The sequence below is a fragment of the Drosophila teissieri genome, chromosome 3R (genome assembly GCF_016746235.2).
Source record: "Drosophila teissieri strain GT53w chromosome 3R, Prin_Dtei_1.1, whole genome shotgun sequence".
NCBI lineage: Eukaryota > Metazoa > Arthropoda > Insecta > Diptera > Drosophilidae > Drosophila > Drosophila teissieri.
The window spans coordinates 21,173,412-21,190,491 of record NC_053032.1 but is presented as its reverse complement, the minus strand read 5'-3'; the positions used below and the strand labels follow the sequence as shown (position 1 = coordinate 21,190,491).

The following is a 17,080-nucleotide window of genomic DNA, read 5'->3' as shown; positions in this document are numbered from 1 at the left end:
AGTTTCTTCATGTTATTAGCAGCAGAAACAGCTGGCTGAGCACCAGGGCTGCATTATTGTTTGTTAGTTTTGCTGTTTGGTTTTTAACAAATTTCCTGATTTTCCCTGAAAACTCTCTCTTATATAAACAAATCAAGTGCAAAATGCTTAATCCATAACACATGTAAGTTCGTGGGCAAAAAGTGATTCTTTCGAAAAGTGCAATCCCTTCAGGCTGTTATGTTTTCACAATTGCCTTTATTCAATCTTAATCTAAACAGTTTAAAGCTCAAATAAATGTAATCAATTAGTAAGTATTAGCAAATATTAATAGGCGTTGTTGTTTCTCGGCGTCGCTGCTGCTGCAGTTGTTGTTGTTGGTGTTGTTGCCGCTCGTACTGGTCATCAATGTCGATAAAATTGGCATCCTGCGTGTTATCCTTCGGCAGTGCTGCCGGCGTCGCTGCCGCGGCATAATAGTTTAGGCCCACGCCTACGCCCACTGCCACGCCCCCAGTGACGCCTCCGGGGGGCATGCTCGCGGTGGCGGTGGCTTGACCCATTATAGAGCTCATAAAACCATTGGCCACGACAAAGTTTCTGAAAAATTGATTACATCAAAGTACAAAACAATTTCGAGCAGGACACCAGCAACCACCCCTCGTCCAAAAATACGAAAAAAAAAATGAAAAGAAAAGGATATCGTCTAATTGGGTCTGTGTGCGCATAAATGTCGTAAAATTAATTTCGTGTTAATTTTATGTGTGCCATCAATTAAACTTGTGACATCTCCTTAAATTACTTCCGTTTCGAAAATGAAGGTATAAGTACCCACTAAAATCCTCTTCACGAGTTATTCATCAACCAGATATGCAAGTTCTTATACTTTATGTTCATTTAATGTGAGATCTCAAACAAAATCTGTGATATCTGCATACATATGATCATGATCATGAGCCATATATAGAAACCCACCTGTAGTGCTGATCGATCTGAGCCTTTTCAATGCGTTTGTCCTTGGCCCTTCGGTTCTGGAACCAGATCTTGATTTGCGTCTCGGTCAGGCGCAGTGTTTCGGCCAGCTCGAAGCGGCGGCTCCTGGAGATGTACTCGTTGCGGTGGAACTCCACCTCCAGGCGCAGGGTCTGCTCCGTGCTGAAAGTGGTCCTCTGGCGGCGTTGTCTGCCCTCCTTGCGCCGCCTGCGAGCCACTGAAAGTCAGATGCATTTGATGTCCTGATTATCACTTTTTGTATAAATATAAATAATATCTAGTTAAAATCAGCCTATCAGCTATGTATATCATATATCATTCAGTGAATAACAATAAGGACATCATTTTTTCATTGCCCACCCATTCCACTTTTATTCAACACAATGGAGATGTTAGAGCGAAATTAATCTTACATTAACAAACCATCAAGTTGTGAGCGGGACTAAACGTTTTCGAATGTGGTTGCGTGTTGGCTCAGTTAAACAAATAATTAACCACTCCAAACCGTGGTTCCTCGTCCCTTTGCGCCCCCCGAACTGCCAGGACTCGTGGGTCGCGTTTGTGGCGCGCATTAGAAGTGCATTTACCACGTAGTTTCTCTTGTCTATGTGTTTTTTTTTATTTATGTTTCTCTTTTTATTTCGGCAATCTATGCTGATCCGGGAAAGTTTTAACAATGCCAACAGCTGGCTGGCCATCATCATCATCCTCGTCGGAATTCTCGGCATCATCCGCTCTTTCGAGTTTTCCATTCTGTCGCTCGATTGTTTGCATTCGCAGTGTCGCCGACGATGAAGCTCAACCAAGCGCACATTATGCCCCACTTCCCCCTTGCAAACCCGAGCACCTGCCACCCAGCCACACCCCCACAGCTACCCACAGTTACCCATTTCTACCCACCACATTGTCAATGGTGCGGTTTAGAGTCTAATTGATGTAACAAGGCGAAGCTGACAAGTTGCTCGGTGGCTCAGTTGCTCGGTGGGCGGGGATTTCCCGGGAAGGGGTTGCCTTTGTGGGCGTTGTAATCTCTAGCTCTTGCTTGATTACCCCTAGTCAGCGTGGCTCTAGAGGGGCTTAAGCTCTTCCCCGATCCTTTCTACCCCTCCGCTCGTCGAACGTTTTTTAAATCACGTGTGAAATTCGATAGCCAAGTGTCCTTTGGACAGTTTGTTGTGGCTGAAATGTGTCTTCCTCGCTTAACCCTCCTCGCTTTCTGTTTGTGTTTGCTTTTTTAGGTTTCCTGCCGAGCTCAATTACAATGCTAATTTTTTCAGACACTTGCTATTTTTTGAGATTTGCCAAAGTTTGGCTTGTAAGTTGCTCAAAAAAGACTGTGTACTTTTATAATATAAAGATTAGGTACTTATAGTAACTGCCTTGCTAGTGTAGCTTTTCATATATCAACTATTCTGAATCTAAAAGGGTCTTGCAAATTTAGAATATGTTTATGCTCGAAGAAAAGGGTGCAGAGCTGCATCTATTTACCCAATATTGATATCGCTTTAAATTTGATTTCTTGCTTGCTAATGGTTAAGCCATTCACCCTAACCTGCGATCATTTTCATTAGTCGACGCATTTCAATTTTTTCGTATCCTCACCTCCACCTCCACACCTGGCACACCACCTCATCACCGCATCAGCTCGTCAGGAGCAAACGAAAAAGCCGCAAGTAAACGAAAACTTTCACGGCTCAATGCGTTTTAATTTTTTCTTGGCATTCAGTTATTTTTTTCCTTGGCTAACTTCTTTGCACTGGGGGTCAGCAGCAGCTCATTGTGTGGCATTGCTTGGCTACCCCACCTTCTTTTTTTGTTTATTTTTTCCCAACTGATTTTACATAATCCTGGCCAGCGCACTCGGTGCGTGGATGTGGGGGGATATTCAATATTGTAGCACTTGCAATTAAGCAGTTTTTTGCGTATCCGACTTTTTTGCAGTTCCTGCGGAACCAAGTTCATCTGGGCTGCACCTGCGCAGGCGTGTGAAATGCTCATCACTTCCTCTGGGCCTTTTCAATCGTAACTTTCGAACTCTTTCGGGGATCGGGCGGAAATGTTGGCTCCCCTGGGCTTCAGCTGTCCGCGGTGTTTGCTGCTGAGACGTGGCGCCGAGCGTTGGGCCTCCTTGGCCCGCCAATTGTCGGCCAGCAGCTCCCAGGATGACGCCAGCAAGGATGCGGCCGCCCAGGAAGCAGCGAGTGGCTGTGCTGACACAACGACGGCCAAGGATACTGCCAAAGCCAAAGATAGAACCAGCAAGGGGAGAAAGCGGCTCCGAAACATAGAGGTAATGTAGTAAGCTAATAAGTATTATGGTCACTGCTATCAAAGGTAGATTATCATATCAGTTGATAAGCTCGTTACAAAGATATGTCAATCTACTAATCTACTATGACTATACACAATAAAAGAATACATACAAGTCTTAAGAACTTCTCAAACTGCTGACAGGAGCTATTTAAGGACTAGGTCCAAAAGATGTATCCCAAATGCATTCGAAATGCTCTCACAATCCTGAAATAACTTTCTATCTTGAGAGGAAAGTTGCATAGATGGAAACCACATAGGAGAACCATTATATTATCCAAAATATAACTTTTATACTCCTTTACAGATACCACCCGAACCCACCACCTGCTGCATGTCGGGATGCGCCAACTGCGTTTGGCTGGACTACGCACAGACGCTGGCCAAGCTGCTGGGCGACAACGATGAGGAGGCGCGCGAGATTGTGCTGAGCAAGATCACCGACCCGAACCTGAAGATGTTCCTCAGCCTGGAGCTGCGCCAGATGGCGAGGCAGCGGGAGGAGAAGGCGGCGGCGGAGAAGGCAGCGAAGCAGGGAAAGCCAAAGACACCGCCCTCACCGTAGTACAAATCTCTACTCCCCCTTGTCTAAATATATATCTAGTTAGGACCAAATTCGTAGTAGCTCAAATTTACTCTTGTACTTAGTGTGTAAGAACTGAGAAACCTCACAATAAATATGTAAGACGCTAAAGTGAAGGAGTTATTTTTGTAGTTCTAAGAAACGAACTTCTTAAATTGCTCTAAAGCTTAAATATTCTGGACATTGTTAAAAGCCAGTCTTCATTTTTTTAATGTATTATGTAAAACACCTATGAGCACTCACGAAATGCGGAAAAGCCGGCGCTGAAGTGCGGGTCACTTGGGAAGCCGGCTGGGAATCCGTGTGGCAGGCCAGGATTCGCTGTTCCTCCGGCGGCAATGGCTGGCGGCGGGCTCACGTAGCTGAGTTTCTGGTGCACCTGCTGCGAATGATGATGCTGGTGATGCTGCTGGTGCTGGTGCTGGTGCTGCTGGGTGGGATGCTGGGCGTAGTCCTTGGAGTGGGCATAGAAATCGTAGGCGGGATAGCCGGCGAGCGAGGTGCGCTCATCGCTGATGGAAATGTCCGGCGAGGAAACACTTCCGCCGTCGCTGTGGTAGGGCGTGTCACAGGAAGGCGGCTTGTGGGCGTGTGTTCCGACGTCGATTTCCCCATTTTCCGACGAGCGCCGTTCCAAGTGCCCGTACAAACGTTCGAAAAACTGTCGCGGCGACGAAGGACGTTGCGGTACGGATAGAATCGCGGTATTCGAGATGGGATCTATGCTGTCACTCCTTTTGATGGCCGATGGCGAGCCGTCGGGTGAGCCAATCTCAAGCTTTTGGCGTTGCATTGCGTGCGAGGATGTGCCGCGGAGCTGTCCAAACTAATCACTTGGGTAATCGGCGAGCGACTGAAGTGCCAAGCACATAAGGCTACTTCCGCTGGTCAAGCGACGCTTATCCTGACGTCGACGGCGACAGAGGAACTGAAAACGAAACGAAAAAAAAACAAAGCAAATTACGCGGCACATCAAAATATTAACAGCAGCAGCGGGGGCGCCTAAAATGCTGCTTACTAATAACAATAAAAAAAAAATAAACCCCCTTCCCCCTCCACAAAACACCTGAAGTGTGGCCTGAAGCCCGGTTTGATTGGCTGAAGTGCTGCGCAATTAACCCCTAATTTTACTTCCGGCCAAAGTTTCGGTTAAGGGTGGCAAGCAGTGTGCTTCAAATAAGCTCCGCCCTCTCTCCAGCAAGCAGTGACACTGTGTCCATACAAGCAGTGAGTGCTTGCAGCCCTGGGCCTAGCTAAGTTTCTTACCCCACCGGCGCTTAGCGAAGTCAGTCACCGCGAGATCTCTAGAGACGGGAAAATGCTGTACCTTGCTGTATTTCAAGCATTTTTTAAACTGCCCCAAACGGTCCCTCTGAATGGCGAAAAGTCTATATAAGCAACCGAAACGCGCCACTATCTGTAATTTTACATAGCGCGCGCGAGAGATCAAATCGAATCGAATCGAGGCGAGTCGAGACGAGGTCGTGGATAATATCAGCATGGATAGTGTGTTCCCAAAACTTCGATGCGTTAACGTGCGTTTTGGGAAAGATATATCGATGAAGTGATAGTGATCGAGACAACGAAAACAAACGATTACGGTTATGGTTTTGGTTGCCAATCCGTCTGCGCTGCGCACTCGATTCGCATGTACCGTTAGTTCGCGCAGCTGTCGCAGCCTCCGAAAGTGCCAATAAAGAATAATAACAATAAACAAAGACCAACAAGTGGTGACGAAAATAAATACAAGGTACGCTTTAGTGGAGCATCAACATCCCTTCGCTTTTAGCCAATTTCGATTTTGTTTACCGAACTCCCCCCCACTCCACAAAATGGGAGCAGCACAAAAAAAAAACAAATAAAAACAGGCAAAGGCAGGCCAGCTCAGAAATTGCACCGACTTTTGTTTGTTGCTTTCTGTCCGGATATTAATTGAATGGCTTTTATTTGGCCCCGGCGTGCATTTGTGTTTGCTTCTCTGACGGCGGCTCTCCGTTTGAGCAATGCAAAAATATATTGTTAAAACTCGTTTCGTTTAGCGCTTATTTGGCTTAAGTCCGCGAGTGTGTGATTTTCAGTCGCCGACTTTTTTCCATCCATCAATTTCGGTTTTTGTTACACTGACATATGCAAATTTTTGAACATTTTTTCGTGCGTTTTATTTGTTGAGCTCAATTTATAAATACCTTCTGGTTACACAGCGAAATAAAAGCCAGATTTTAAGTGATTAAACTGGATTTGAATCAATTGCAAAACATTCACATTCAGTGGCTTTCAACATACACAATATAAAAATATGGAAATATTTAAGCATAATGCTTAAATCTTTAGAACGTTTGTAATTTTTTGTCGTGTGTAGAACCTCTTGGCATTTCCTTCCTCAAGCGATGTTTAATAAACCGAAACCCACATGTTATTCATTCTGTTTTCCATCCAAGAACAACGAGGAAAAAAAACAATAACATCGGCCTTTTCATTTCCATTGACATTTATGAGCGGCGCTAAGGGTGCACGCTGCCCTCTCGCTCGCACACAGCAACTTCCTGCCTCGCGCCGTCCCGCTCGCACGCTCAGAGGCGTGGGCGGAGGCTTTCGAGGGGTTTGTTTTGGGATTTCTTTTGATTCCCTAATTCCCGCCGCGGGATTTCTCGTGGGCTCGTTTTCATTATCCTGCGCATGCGCAGCATATTACGGGAAAATTGTTATGGAAATGAACGCGGACTTTTATGTTTGATTAATAGAAATGTCGCGTACTTACCAATTATCAGCGCAACAACAACGAATAACAGCTGTTGGCAATGTGTGATGGTCAGTTACCGTTGGAAACGCGAGTGCAGAATGTTAATGAAAGTGGTAGCAAACATAATAGTGACGAATGCACATCGGTGTTAGGTCTAAAGGCACTGATTGATTTGAGATAAGAAATGTTTGGGGTCCAAAAATCTTAAGATCTGTTTAATATTTTGTTTACAAACATTTCGCGATGTTATTAAGATTTCGTGTTTACTTCAACCATACTGGGATAAGAAAAAAAAACTATTCCCTATATTCCCATGTGGTTTTCCCTTAGGCTTGATAAAAACTCCCTTGGGATGGATCGCTAGCTCCAATGTAAAAGTTAATAATACTTGCCAAGCCATTCCGAATCAGTTTTATGGCTTTACTCATTGCCACTGTGAAATGATAAAAGATTGGCACGCATATGCGAACTTCTGATTTGGACCGTACTAATCCCACTGTTTATGTTCCCTTATCTTTGCAGTGCCAAAAACGTCTGACACACTTTAGTGACTTGGACGGACGATCGTTTTCACTAATTGCTGACACACATCATTTCCCTAATTGGCAGTGAAAAAGAGTAACAAGTGCGAAACGAGAGCAAACGTCGAGCGCAAATTGAATTTACGGTGCCCCATCAAAGTCAAGTCGGCCGACTCCAACTAATTTAATGATCAAAAGTAACACATTTTTTTTCGCATTCGGCGGCAGCCGCTGAGCGGTGTTAATTGAAAGTGTCACGCTTCGTCACAATAATAAATATATAATTCCCATCGACTGGCTTTCGTCTATGTGAAGTGAAGAGTGCCCCAGTGAAATGCGGTCGGTGGAAGTGGCCAAAAGCGGCCCATCTGCCATCTTCTGGCTGGCCATAGTGCTATTCGTGGGGGCGGCACAGGCTGCCACGCCCTTCGCGAAGGAGTACCGCGACGCGGGACTCTTCAATGGCAACAACCTCGTCGATCTGGACGGATCCACCACCCTGGACATGGGATTGGAGAAGCCCACCAGCAGCAGCGGTCTAAATGGTGGCTTCAAGTCGGAGTCGTCGGTGGTGCTGCCCGGCATGCTGCAAAATTCAGGTGGGTTTCATCAACTGGAAATTCTACAAATTTCCTAATTTAGATAGGTCTAATTTATAGAATTTGAATATTAGAAACATTCCTTCTTTTAGTTGGATTTTATGGGTGTTTTCAACTTAGTTTCTATATGTTTCCATCTTCTGGCTAATGGACTAAGTGGAGCCATCATCCCAGTTCTTCCCAGAATTATAAGAAAACAACCTTCATTCATGCTCGCCTTATCAGACCCAAAAAAGAGACCCAAATAAAGCGTGTGTGTGTGCTCCACTGCGGAAAGGAGGAAGTGTTCACTTGGCCGCCGCTTCAGGTATACTAGTATACAAGCATTCGTATGTGCCGGCGCTTATCTAACCTTATCGCACAACTCTTTCCTGGGACCCTTTTTGGTGCCTCCCGATCGTGTCTTCGGTTTGTTTGCGACCTGCGCCTTGGCGGCATCATATTTCCGAAATGAGGAGGGAACCCAAAAGTGGGGAACAGATTACGCGAACAAGTGTATCTGCTGTCTGCCGCTTGTCTCTACCTTTTGCATTGTGTCTGTCCCCGTTTGAGATGGTCCTCCCCACGTTTTTCCCTGGTAATTCAATCTCAGCTGCACTCGAGTTAGGGAAAGAGAGAGAGAGAGAGAGATGAGTGCTGCCCAGCTGGCAACCAGGATGTCAACCGCAGCTCCAGGTTCCAGATTCGAGTGCCCATACCTCATGTACCATACTTTACGTACCCATCCCAATTGCAATCCCAATCCCAAGCCCATGCCCATTCCCATTCCCGTTCCCGTTTCGGGCACGCTCGGCACATCCGCCAAGCAATTTTCCTGCCTCATTATAACGAGATTAAAGCGTAATCACGGGGAGAAACCGAAGAAGACGTGTGCTGGAATGGGGCTCTCGCCGGGGGTTTCTTTATAGTTTTAATTTCCATTGCTCATTTTGGGGTTCTTCGATCTTTGCCAAAGTGCGAACTTCCTGTCCTGTCCACTGTGCAGGCAGTGAAAGGGATCTTCAGTCTCGAGTGTTTACCTTTCCATACAGTGTCGCCTGTCTGTTTTGGCCATACAAATTCTGTTTCCTCTCACCTCCCCCCGTTCGGTATTTCGACTGATTTAAATGTCATTTAAGCCGCTTAACTTGGCCGCTGGGCCGCTTGGCTGCTACGTTTCTGATTTTTAAGTTTTTACGACGGCATTTTTAAGTTTAATGGTAGTCCCATTTTATGAGCGTGAAAATGAAAGTACTTTCGTCAAGTCACACTCACACTCACTGTCTCCGTCTCCGTCTCCGTCTCCTTTCTCCTATCCCTATCTCCCTGCGTCGGCCTTTTCTTTTGGAGTTTTGTGGCCCTCGACTTATGACTCGACAGCAATTTAGGGGCTTGGGTGAACTTACGGACGTAAATCTGTGGCTTTCTTAAATGTGTCATAATTAAAAGCAACATTTTCGTGGGCCGATATGCGGGCTTTGGGATTTTCCTTAACCCTTGGCTAGATTTAGATCAGATTTAGATATATGGTCGAATACTGTGGGTGGCCCGTCGTACTATGCCCGGAGTAGTATCGAATTTCACGAGCTAGAAACCCATTAAATCTTCACAGTCCATTTCTCGTTTAATACGCTATTTCCAGGCATTTCCTGAATTCCTCGAGAGCTGAATGGGCACCTAAAGACCGTTAAAATAGTTGCACGCCTTTATGAATACATTTTAATGCATTAATGCCGTGTTCTTTTTTCCCTCGACCTCTCCATTCATCGCAATTCCTGGACATTGGCCAAAAATATGAAATGCCCAAGGGGGACTACCTGAATGTTCTTCTCTCAGCTGAACGAGAGTTTTTTGTTTTCGGGTGCCGGGTCCAGCGTAAAAATTTCAGCAAAGCACGCAAACTTTGGCCCAGGGACCAGTTTTTGGTAGCCTCTCAGCTCAGACTGGGTCTTTTCTTGGTCTTGGTCTTGGCTTTGGCTTTTTAGTTTGGTCTTGGGTTTGGTATTGCTCCGAGTGCTGAGTTCCCAAGTTCCCCAGTTTCCGAGTACAGTACGCAGGCGCAGAGATCTTGGCAGGAGGCTGTTGTCGCTGCCGTTTCTTTGGCTTGGGGTCCCTGGCACTTCAACTCTTCAGCATGTATTTAGATAGGCCAACGTCGAAAGATACAAGCGGCCTGTATCTGTGAGTTTGTGTTGCTTGTGCGCTCACAGACACGGTCAGAATATTAGTTACTTACAAGAGTGGTTAAGAACACCTACTCATTTATATAATTTGCTAAAAAAAACTGGTAGTCTAAAGAATCCAACTTGGTTTAGTACTTTTTGCTTATCCTAAAGTTGATAGTAAAGATGTACCAAAGAAATCTCGTAACAATTCGACCCACCTTTTTTTAATTTTGAACATGAATAGAAAGAGGTTATAAAAATATCTTCTTAAGCCTAATAGATTAGAAATCGTGCCATAATCATCTTGCGCTAAAATACATTTTCCAAGGCCCAACTAGTGCTATTATCTTGCCCCCAGTTGTGTGTGCCTCGGCCAAACAAAGCCAGCCGACAATCGTAAAAACTAAACGACGAGAGAATTTATGAGGCCTCAGCCGTAGTGGAGTCTCTTCAGTATTCTGCATTCAGCATTCAGCATTCGGCTTCATCTTGAGCGGTATATGGTATATGGTAGATCAAGTGCCAAAGTCAGAGGGAACGGGCATTCTTCGAGTTAGATAACAGGGCCCCGGCCAGGTTTTGTGTCATGCAAATGCAGATACAGATAAAAACCGAATGCAGTTTTGCAGTAAGAATATATAAATCAAGGCAGCAGGTAGCACAGCACAGACATGGGCAAACGACCCAAACGAGCGATCAGAATGGATGAGAGCTAAACAACAACAACAAAAAAAAAAAAAACCTAGAACCTAGAATGTGAGGCACAAAGTGCGAAATATCCCACAGAGAAGGTGCATCTGTTAGATGCATTTTGCGCTCAGCATCCGGGCCATCGTACCCTAGACTCATTCTGTAATCACACATCCCTCCATCGGTTAACGCTGCCACGCTAATTTGACGAAAGCCCATTTCATGGCATTTTTCCAGCACGGCCGGCGATTTCATGCTCCGAAATCGGACTCTCCGCATCAGGTACAGGTAGTTTTTAACACCTGAAAACCGAATCGTTTAGTGTGCGCAAGTGTCTAGCCTCCATCCACGTCCTCCGCCACATCTACATCTACAACCACATCCACGTCCACATTCACGTCCACGTTTACGTCCACTGCCACATGCACATGCACTACCTCCCACCTCAGGGGCCTCGTGTTTACACCTTTTGCGAAAAGTCAGGAAAAATGAAACGGTTTCTTCGCATTTTATGGCCCGAACCTGTTGCGTTGAGCCCTCCCTCCTTCTGTGATTTTTTTCATTCTATTTTCCCTATTTTTTTTTCTTTTTTGATTATTCCATTGTTTGTTTTACCAGTCGTTTGTTGTTGCTATTTATTTGTTTTTAATTTTACATTCAAAAAAAGAACAAACGCGCCTAACGGTTAATGGATAAATTGTGCAAGGCGCTGGAGGAGTATATATTCTATTCGATTTGTTTACCCAAAGGGGGGAAAACTTTTCGGTGCAGTGCAGCCACCGACTTTCTATGTAGGCAAATTTGGTAGATTTTTATCTACAGACAGCATTGTTTGCTGTTTTGGCCACGGGACATACCGACATACGGACATACGGACATACCGACAACCCAACTAACAACGCAACCGAAGCAAAGTGCAACAATTTGGGGCCATAAAGCAGCCACCTACGTTGAATTTAACCCGGCTCCCCCTTCAAATTGCATTGGCAAACAAAAGACAGCACAACGTAAACAGGTGTCTCGAAATGTTTTCCTTTCTGCGCTTTTCTCTCTGCCCCTCTGGTTTTTAATTTGAAGAGTAACCGAAACATTTTTGTTTTTTTGGTTTTGGCAGCGGCCAACGCATTTCCCTCCCCATTAAAATGGGTAAAACAAAAAAAATAACCAAAAATCTACTCCCACACATTCACGCAGCTAAGCAACAACTTTCGATTAGAAAGAAAGTGCCAAACAAAAAGTGAATGTTACCCAATGAGTGGAAGACAACGGAGGTTCAAAAGAAACCCAAAAGTGCCATAAAAATATGCCATAAACGCAACGAAATCTCAGAAATCAATTGTGATCTAGTCGCGTCTCTTTCGCCCGCCATCAGTCCGTCTCTTTTCCCACAGAATTCCGGCAAAGAGGGCAGTGGAGGCGATATATACTCGTGACGTAGGCGTTTCGATCCGGCGCCGATCTCTTGCGATCGTGTCGCCCTCAATGCTAATAAGTTTTGACACAGAGACAAAAAGTTAGCATTCATATATTTTGGGTAAATGAATCACACTGCTTTCAAGTAATTTCTGTTTCTAGTACTACATATGTATCTCTATATGTTATTATTATCTTATAGATTAAAGTGCTATTAGAATTCTAACCTGTTATTAGACAGAGATGTAGTTATTGTTTGATAATTACACAATAAAATCGTATATTTATAATAGGCACCAATTTGAGTCCCCTAGCACTTTTTGTAACGACTGGAATTCTGATATGCATTATTTTGGTCGAACCCAAAAGCTTAAAATCCAATATGTGTATTTTTGTGTTCCCTTATTCAACTTTCGAGTGTAATTTGATTGTGTCTCTGTTGGTTTATTTGGCTCGCTGATAGCCGCCTGGCTGTTTGCCATAAACATCTCGTAAATTGAAAAGCGAAGTCATTAAATTTGAATCTCGGCACAGCAGTTGAAGTTCATTTGGAAACTTGACGAGTATACAGCTGCAGATGCGGGCAGATGCAGATGCAGACACAGATACATATGCACATATATGTAGATGCAAAGCATGTGCAGCCACAACGAAAAAAAAAACCAACGAACTAAACTGAAAATTAACAACATTATTGTGTATTCATTATGGTTTGGTTCTGACGTCCCACATGCAGCAGTTTGTCTAATTGAAATAGAAATCTCTGGCTCTCCAGCAGTTGCACAGATGTTTTATTTCAAGTTTTGACTTATGTTCTGGCTCACTCCGTCCCTGTCTCCCTCTCTCTCTCTTTCTTTCACTTGACATTTGAACTTCGGCGTGCAACCGCAACATTCAAGTTGCATAAATAACTTTTGTTCCAGCGAAGACGTCGCTTTTTGTCTGCAGCTCGCTGGTTTGTTTGTTTGTTTGTTTTTGGCCTTTTCCTTTTTTGGCTTCTTATACAATGACCTAGAAATTTGGCTTTCTTTTTTTGGCCTTTGTATGCACATGCTGAAGAAGATCCATAAATTAATGGTACAACCTCAAGATATGGTTAAATGTACAAACAGTGACATTGCTTTATGGTGGTTCTGAAAGCCGAGGTACTAAATTAAGCGAACGTGGAAATATCTTTTGAATTTGTCATCGATTAACGTCCATTCAATTCTAGATAGTATAATCTCAAACATTCAAAATGAATTTCAACGTGGCCTTTGTACTGAAAGTAATGAATAAAATGCATCACTAGGTTATATTATGAATTCAACCTTAATCATCATCAGCTTTAATGGCTTTTCGACTACTCCTGCGTGTTCAATACCAAGATACCATGTCCCAACCCTCCAAACCTTACCCGTTTAACGTTCAAATATTTTCTGCATTTATTTTAGCAATTTCCCAATCGTTTAACATCGCTTTGACCTCCACCCGAGGCGCCAGCCATCTCTCAGCTTTTCTACACTTTTATGCAGTATTTTGCGGGTTTTTCTTTTTTTTATGCCTGGCACCCACACGGAAATCAAAGTCAAAGCCACAATTATTGGCTATAAAAATACAAGGGGAGAAAAATGACCAATTTCGCAGCTGAAATGCTTAACAGAAATTGCTTCCGCACTGAGCAATTTGTCACGGCAACACACCCTCAGGCAGTGCAGTGTCGATCTTGGATCGGATCGAAGTGCCATATGACAGAATAGGCAGGCAGTGCGAATTATAAACCGACTGATCCGATAAATGATCAAAAAGCCCAGCGCCGACATCGACGGCCTGTTGCCAATAAACAGTCAATTATTGCAGACAGCCGAGTGCATAAAATTAAATTCGAATGGGCTGGGGGCACATCCGTCAGTCAGTCAGCCAGTTAGTTACTCAGTCAGTCAGTCAGTCAGCAGTTACTAACTCAGTCAGTTACGCAAATCTCGCCAACAGGCGCGACAGCAATTGGCCAACACTAAAAAATATTATAGGAAAAACTCCTAAAATATCTAAAATTTTATGCATAAATAGTTAAGAACCTTTGATTAGCCCATTAGGAATGGGCTTGTTAAATGCAATGTATCTGTATTCATCTAAAATGTACAAGTATGATTCCACTTCCGTAAGTAGAGCTACTGGAATATCCACTTTTTTTTGTATAATATTTTTGAATGCCATTTTTTCCGGTGCAGCAAAGATTTGCATTGCTGCTGTTTGCTGGGCCCGCTTACCTTGCTTCGACTAATTCGACGACGACTGGCTAATTTATGCCAATTTATGGCATGTGGCCCCACCCCTTGGGGCGGTTCCCCGCCCACTTTCCCACCTCAGCCCACCTCTGAGCCGTGAGTGGTGCAGGGCCATATCTTATCGGCCGATAAGGCCATTGTTGGTACTGCTGGACGCGGAGATCTGTGGCAACACACTGCCTGTTGTGGGGATCTTCTGTAAGCCGCTTACAAGGTAATCGCTGCGAAGTGGTGGCAATATTTTGATCAGCATTTAAATGCCTTCGAACGTTTGCATTCAAAAATAACCCAAATATTTGTGGCTATTAAAAACTTTTCTTTCAATTGTATGGACATGGCTGAAAAACATCTTTTTTTTTCGTTTGGCGCCAATGAAAATTTCATCATCGGCGACATGGCGACAAATGTTGTTCGCATTATTTTTGGGATTTCCTTTTCGCCGCTCTCTTCGCGGCGGCATTAAAATTAGTTATTTAAACGACTTTTTAGTTGCACCGAGAAGGTCGGGGGTGTCCCATGGTTGAGTCATAAAATCGTTATTTTATAGCCGCGTTTACATGCTTGAAAACTCGTGGACAGAAATGTAACCAATGCGCTTCATTAAAATGTAGTAACATTTAGCATATGCATCTCTGCAGTGAATTTTCATTGTTTTGCTCGTTTATTCATAAACATTCCTCAAGAGTTGGTGACAACCAATGGTTCTTGCTCTGTGTGCTCAATTTAAATGGTGTAATATTTGAGATTGCTATTTTATCAGTGCATCTATCTATTTCCACACAGCTTTATGTTTTGAATGGATTTTTTATTATTTAATGACATCTAATGCTTCTCGACATGCCTCATCAATTTAAATACAATATTATTTAAGCTATGCATTTATGAAATGACTTTTCATCATTCAATTCAAGTAGGTTTCGAAATATTTCATGGATGTGTTCTATCGTTGATATGCAAATGAAAACTTTCCACAGCTTTATCTAATGGCTTATCGGACTTAAGATCGCATTCAAAGAAGTTCGGCTTCGAGTGGCATCGATTGATATTGATGGGGATCAAGAACTTATCCACTTGACTTGTACATTGTTACACACTTCTCGCTGTGTTTTGTCATAATTTTAACCAATTTATGCACATTTTTCCACATGTACCGTTAGTCGCCGAATGGCTTATCACGTTTCTAACGGTACACGGTCTCTGGTACCTCCCCAACTCCATAAACTCCCCGAAGTATCCCGCCTGCCCCTCGGGTGCTTTTCTGGCTCTTTGTTCGCATATGATTATCGACTGTCTGCAGAGGGACAGGTGAACGAACCTCAGCACTAGAATGACTATACGAAATGATCGATTTCATTGTTTTTCGCCAGCCGTCTATTTCACAAAAAATATAATTTTTGAAATACGCATATTACATATGTATGTAATTTATGCACGAAAACTTTTAGCTAATGAACCAGACTCCCGAAAGAGTCCACGTTAAATGGGGGGATAATTAAGGCAAATTTATGGCAAGAGTTCCCTGAACCCTCCAGAAATATAAGATCATTCTGAACTTTCACCGCAGCCAATTTGACATTTGATGTTCCATGAAAATGAATTTATAAGCGTGCCGCTCTCTACCATTGCCCCATTTTTACCATTACCCCACCCACTATTTATTTAACAAGAAACAAAAGTGTTAAGACCCGAAAAGAAATGTGTTCACATTCAGGCTACAAGTTAATTAGCCACAGAAATAGACAGCGAAGGAGCGCGAGAACAGATGAAAAGAAACCAATATGAAAGCTATAGATACAAGATACATGGGTATCCATAAGATAGCCAGCCAGCAAGACAGCCAACCAGCCAGCCGGCCGTCCATGTCAACAAACAGTTCGACACGCTCGATCGGCCATTAAAATTGTTTTGCCCGGCGATCGCCGGATCGGTGAAGTGAATGTGAATTTCATGTTCCATTGGCCAGAACTCTTTCGATCCCGCTCAAGATCTCCCCATTCCCGCCATATCTGTCACACAGATCTGAAGGGGCCGGGGCCGGGGCCTTTGGCAATCATAAATCTCTCGACACCTCGGTGAGATTTGATCTAAATTTACGCTTAATAATAAACTCTCGGTTCCTGCCAAAAGTGAAGATAAAAGAAGCGAACGTATTATTCGCAGGTCAAAGACTTTATCTGACTTCGCTTAATGAACCCTCATCCGCAGCGCTCTCTACTTTTAAATAATTGCAATAGCCAAGGCCCACATACAACTTGGCTGACCAAGTGCTTCCAAATGAGACATGGCCACAACAGATTTTGGGCCATAGTGCGATGATTGATCGTTCGTGCGCCACTCTAACAAAACGAGAAGCTACCAATCTCAATATCATAAAGTGGGAAGGATGGGAAAACCACTTCAGTACACTCATGTTTGGTAGGCTTGTTTGTGCTGTCTTTCTTGTTTGATTGTCTTTGCGATCGTTGACATTCGATTGCTTCACCATGGACAGCAATCGATTGAAATCGTATACATATGTGTTGCACAGTGCTCAGTAAAAGTTGTTGCTTAAGATAAGATATTTAGCAGACCAACAAAAATGCATTTTAAATTCCAATCTGCAAATTTAAATTCAAACTTTAGCGTATCTCCTAACCAACACCTTGGAATTAACCCAGATAATTAGTTAATTGGTCTTTCAAAAATTATCATTAACAAGCTCATAACAGCTTTAGCTAATGAGCATTGAAATTCAATATTTTCGAGGCGCACTGTTGCCGCGTATCTGAATGTTTCGATCTAAATATAGCGGGCGCCGTGACACTTGACTGTATCTTGTATCTTGTATCTCGAACGCTTGAC

General features: G+C 43.6%; 3 protein-coding genes across 3 annotated transcripts in view; 2 read left to right on the top strand and 1 right to left on the bottom strand.

The window, feature by feature from the left end:
* Window positions 1–25: 25 nt before the first annotated feature.
* LOC122620437 lies at window positions 26–3,976 on the top strand. Its single transcript, XM_043797885.1, has 3 exons — window positions 26–163; window positions 2,914–3,262; window positions 3,590–3,976. The coding sequence occupies exons 2-3, from the start codon at window positions 3,029–3,031 to the stop codon at window positions 3,845–3,847; spliced, it is 492 nt and encodes a 163-aa protein (XP_043653820.1). The 5' UTR covers window positions 26–163; window positions 2,914–3,028; the 3' UTR covers window positions 3,848–3,976.
* LOC122620436 (homeobox protein rough) lies at window positions 262–4,658 on the bottom strand. Its single transcript, XM_043797883.1, has 3 exons — window positions 4,109–4,658; window positions 955–1,189; window positions 262–579 (listed from the first exon to the last, which is right to left on the bottom strand). Exons 1-3 carry the CDS (start codon window positions 4,656–4,658, stop codon window positions 297–299), a joined length of 1,068 nt encoding a protein of 355 aa, XP_043653818.1. The 3' UTR covers window positions 262–296.
* A 622-nt stretch (window positions 4,659–5,280) lies between these two features.
* Window positions 5,281–17,080, top strand: part of LOC122618801 — a 30,450-nt gene continuing 18,650 nt past the window's right edge. Inside the window, exons 1-2 of the mRNA XM_043795377.1 lie at window positions 5,281–5,615; window positions 7,128–7,725. Of these exons, the coding sequence (XP_043651312.1) occupies window positions 7,461–7,725 (265 nt within the window). The 5' untranslated portion in view covers window positions 5,281–5,615; window positions 7,128–7,460. The remainder of the gene's footprint in view (window positions 5,616–7,127; window positions 7,726–17,080) is intronic.

Excerpts from the sequence above, each read along its gene's own strand:
- LOC122620437 (XM_043797885.1), top strand. The coding sequence starts at position 3,029 with ATGTTGGCTCCCCTGGGCTTCAGCTGTCCGCGGTGTTTGCTGCTGAGA. Across the intron at positions 3,263-3,589 it reads AGCGGCTCCGAAACATAGAG|ATACCACCCGAACCCACCAC; the intron begins GTAATGTAGTAA and ends ACTCCTTTACAG.
- LOC122620436 (XM_043797883.1), bottom strand. The coding sequence starts at position 4,658 with ATGCAACGCCAAAAGCTTGAGATTGGCTCACCCGACGGCTCGCCATCG. Across the intron at positions 1,190-4,108 it reads CGCCGGCTTTTCCGCATTTC|TGGCTCGCAGGCGGCGCAAG; the intron begins GTGAGTGCTCAT and ends TCTGACTTTCAG. Across the intron at positions 580-954 it reads CAGATCGATCAGCACTACAG|AAACTTTGTCGTGGCCAATG; the intron begins GTGGGTTTCTAT and ends TCAATTTTTCAG.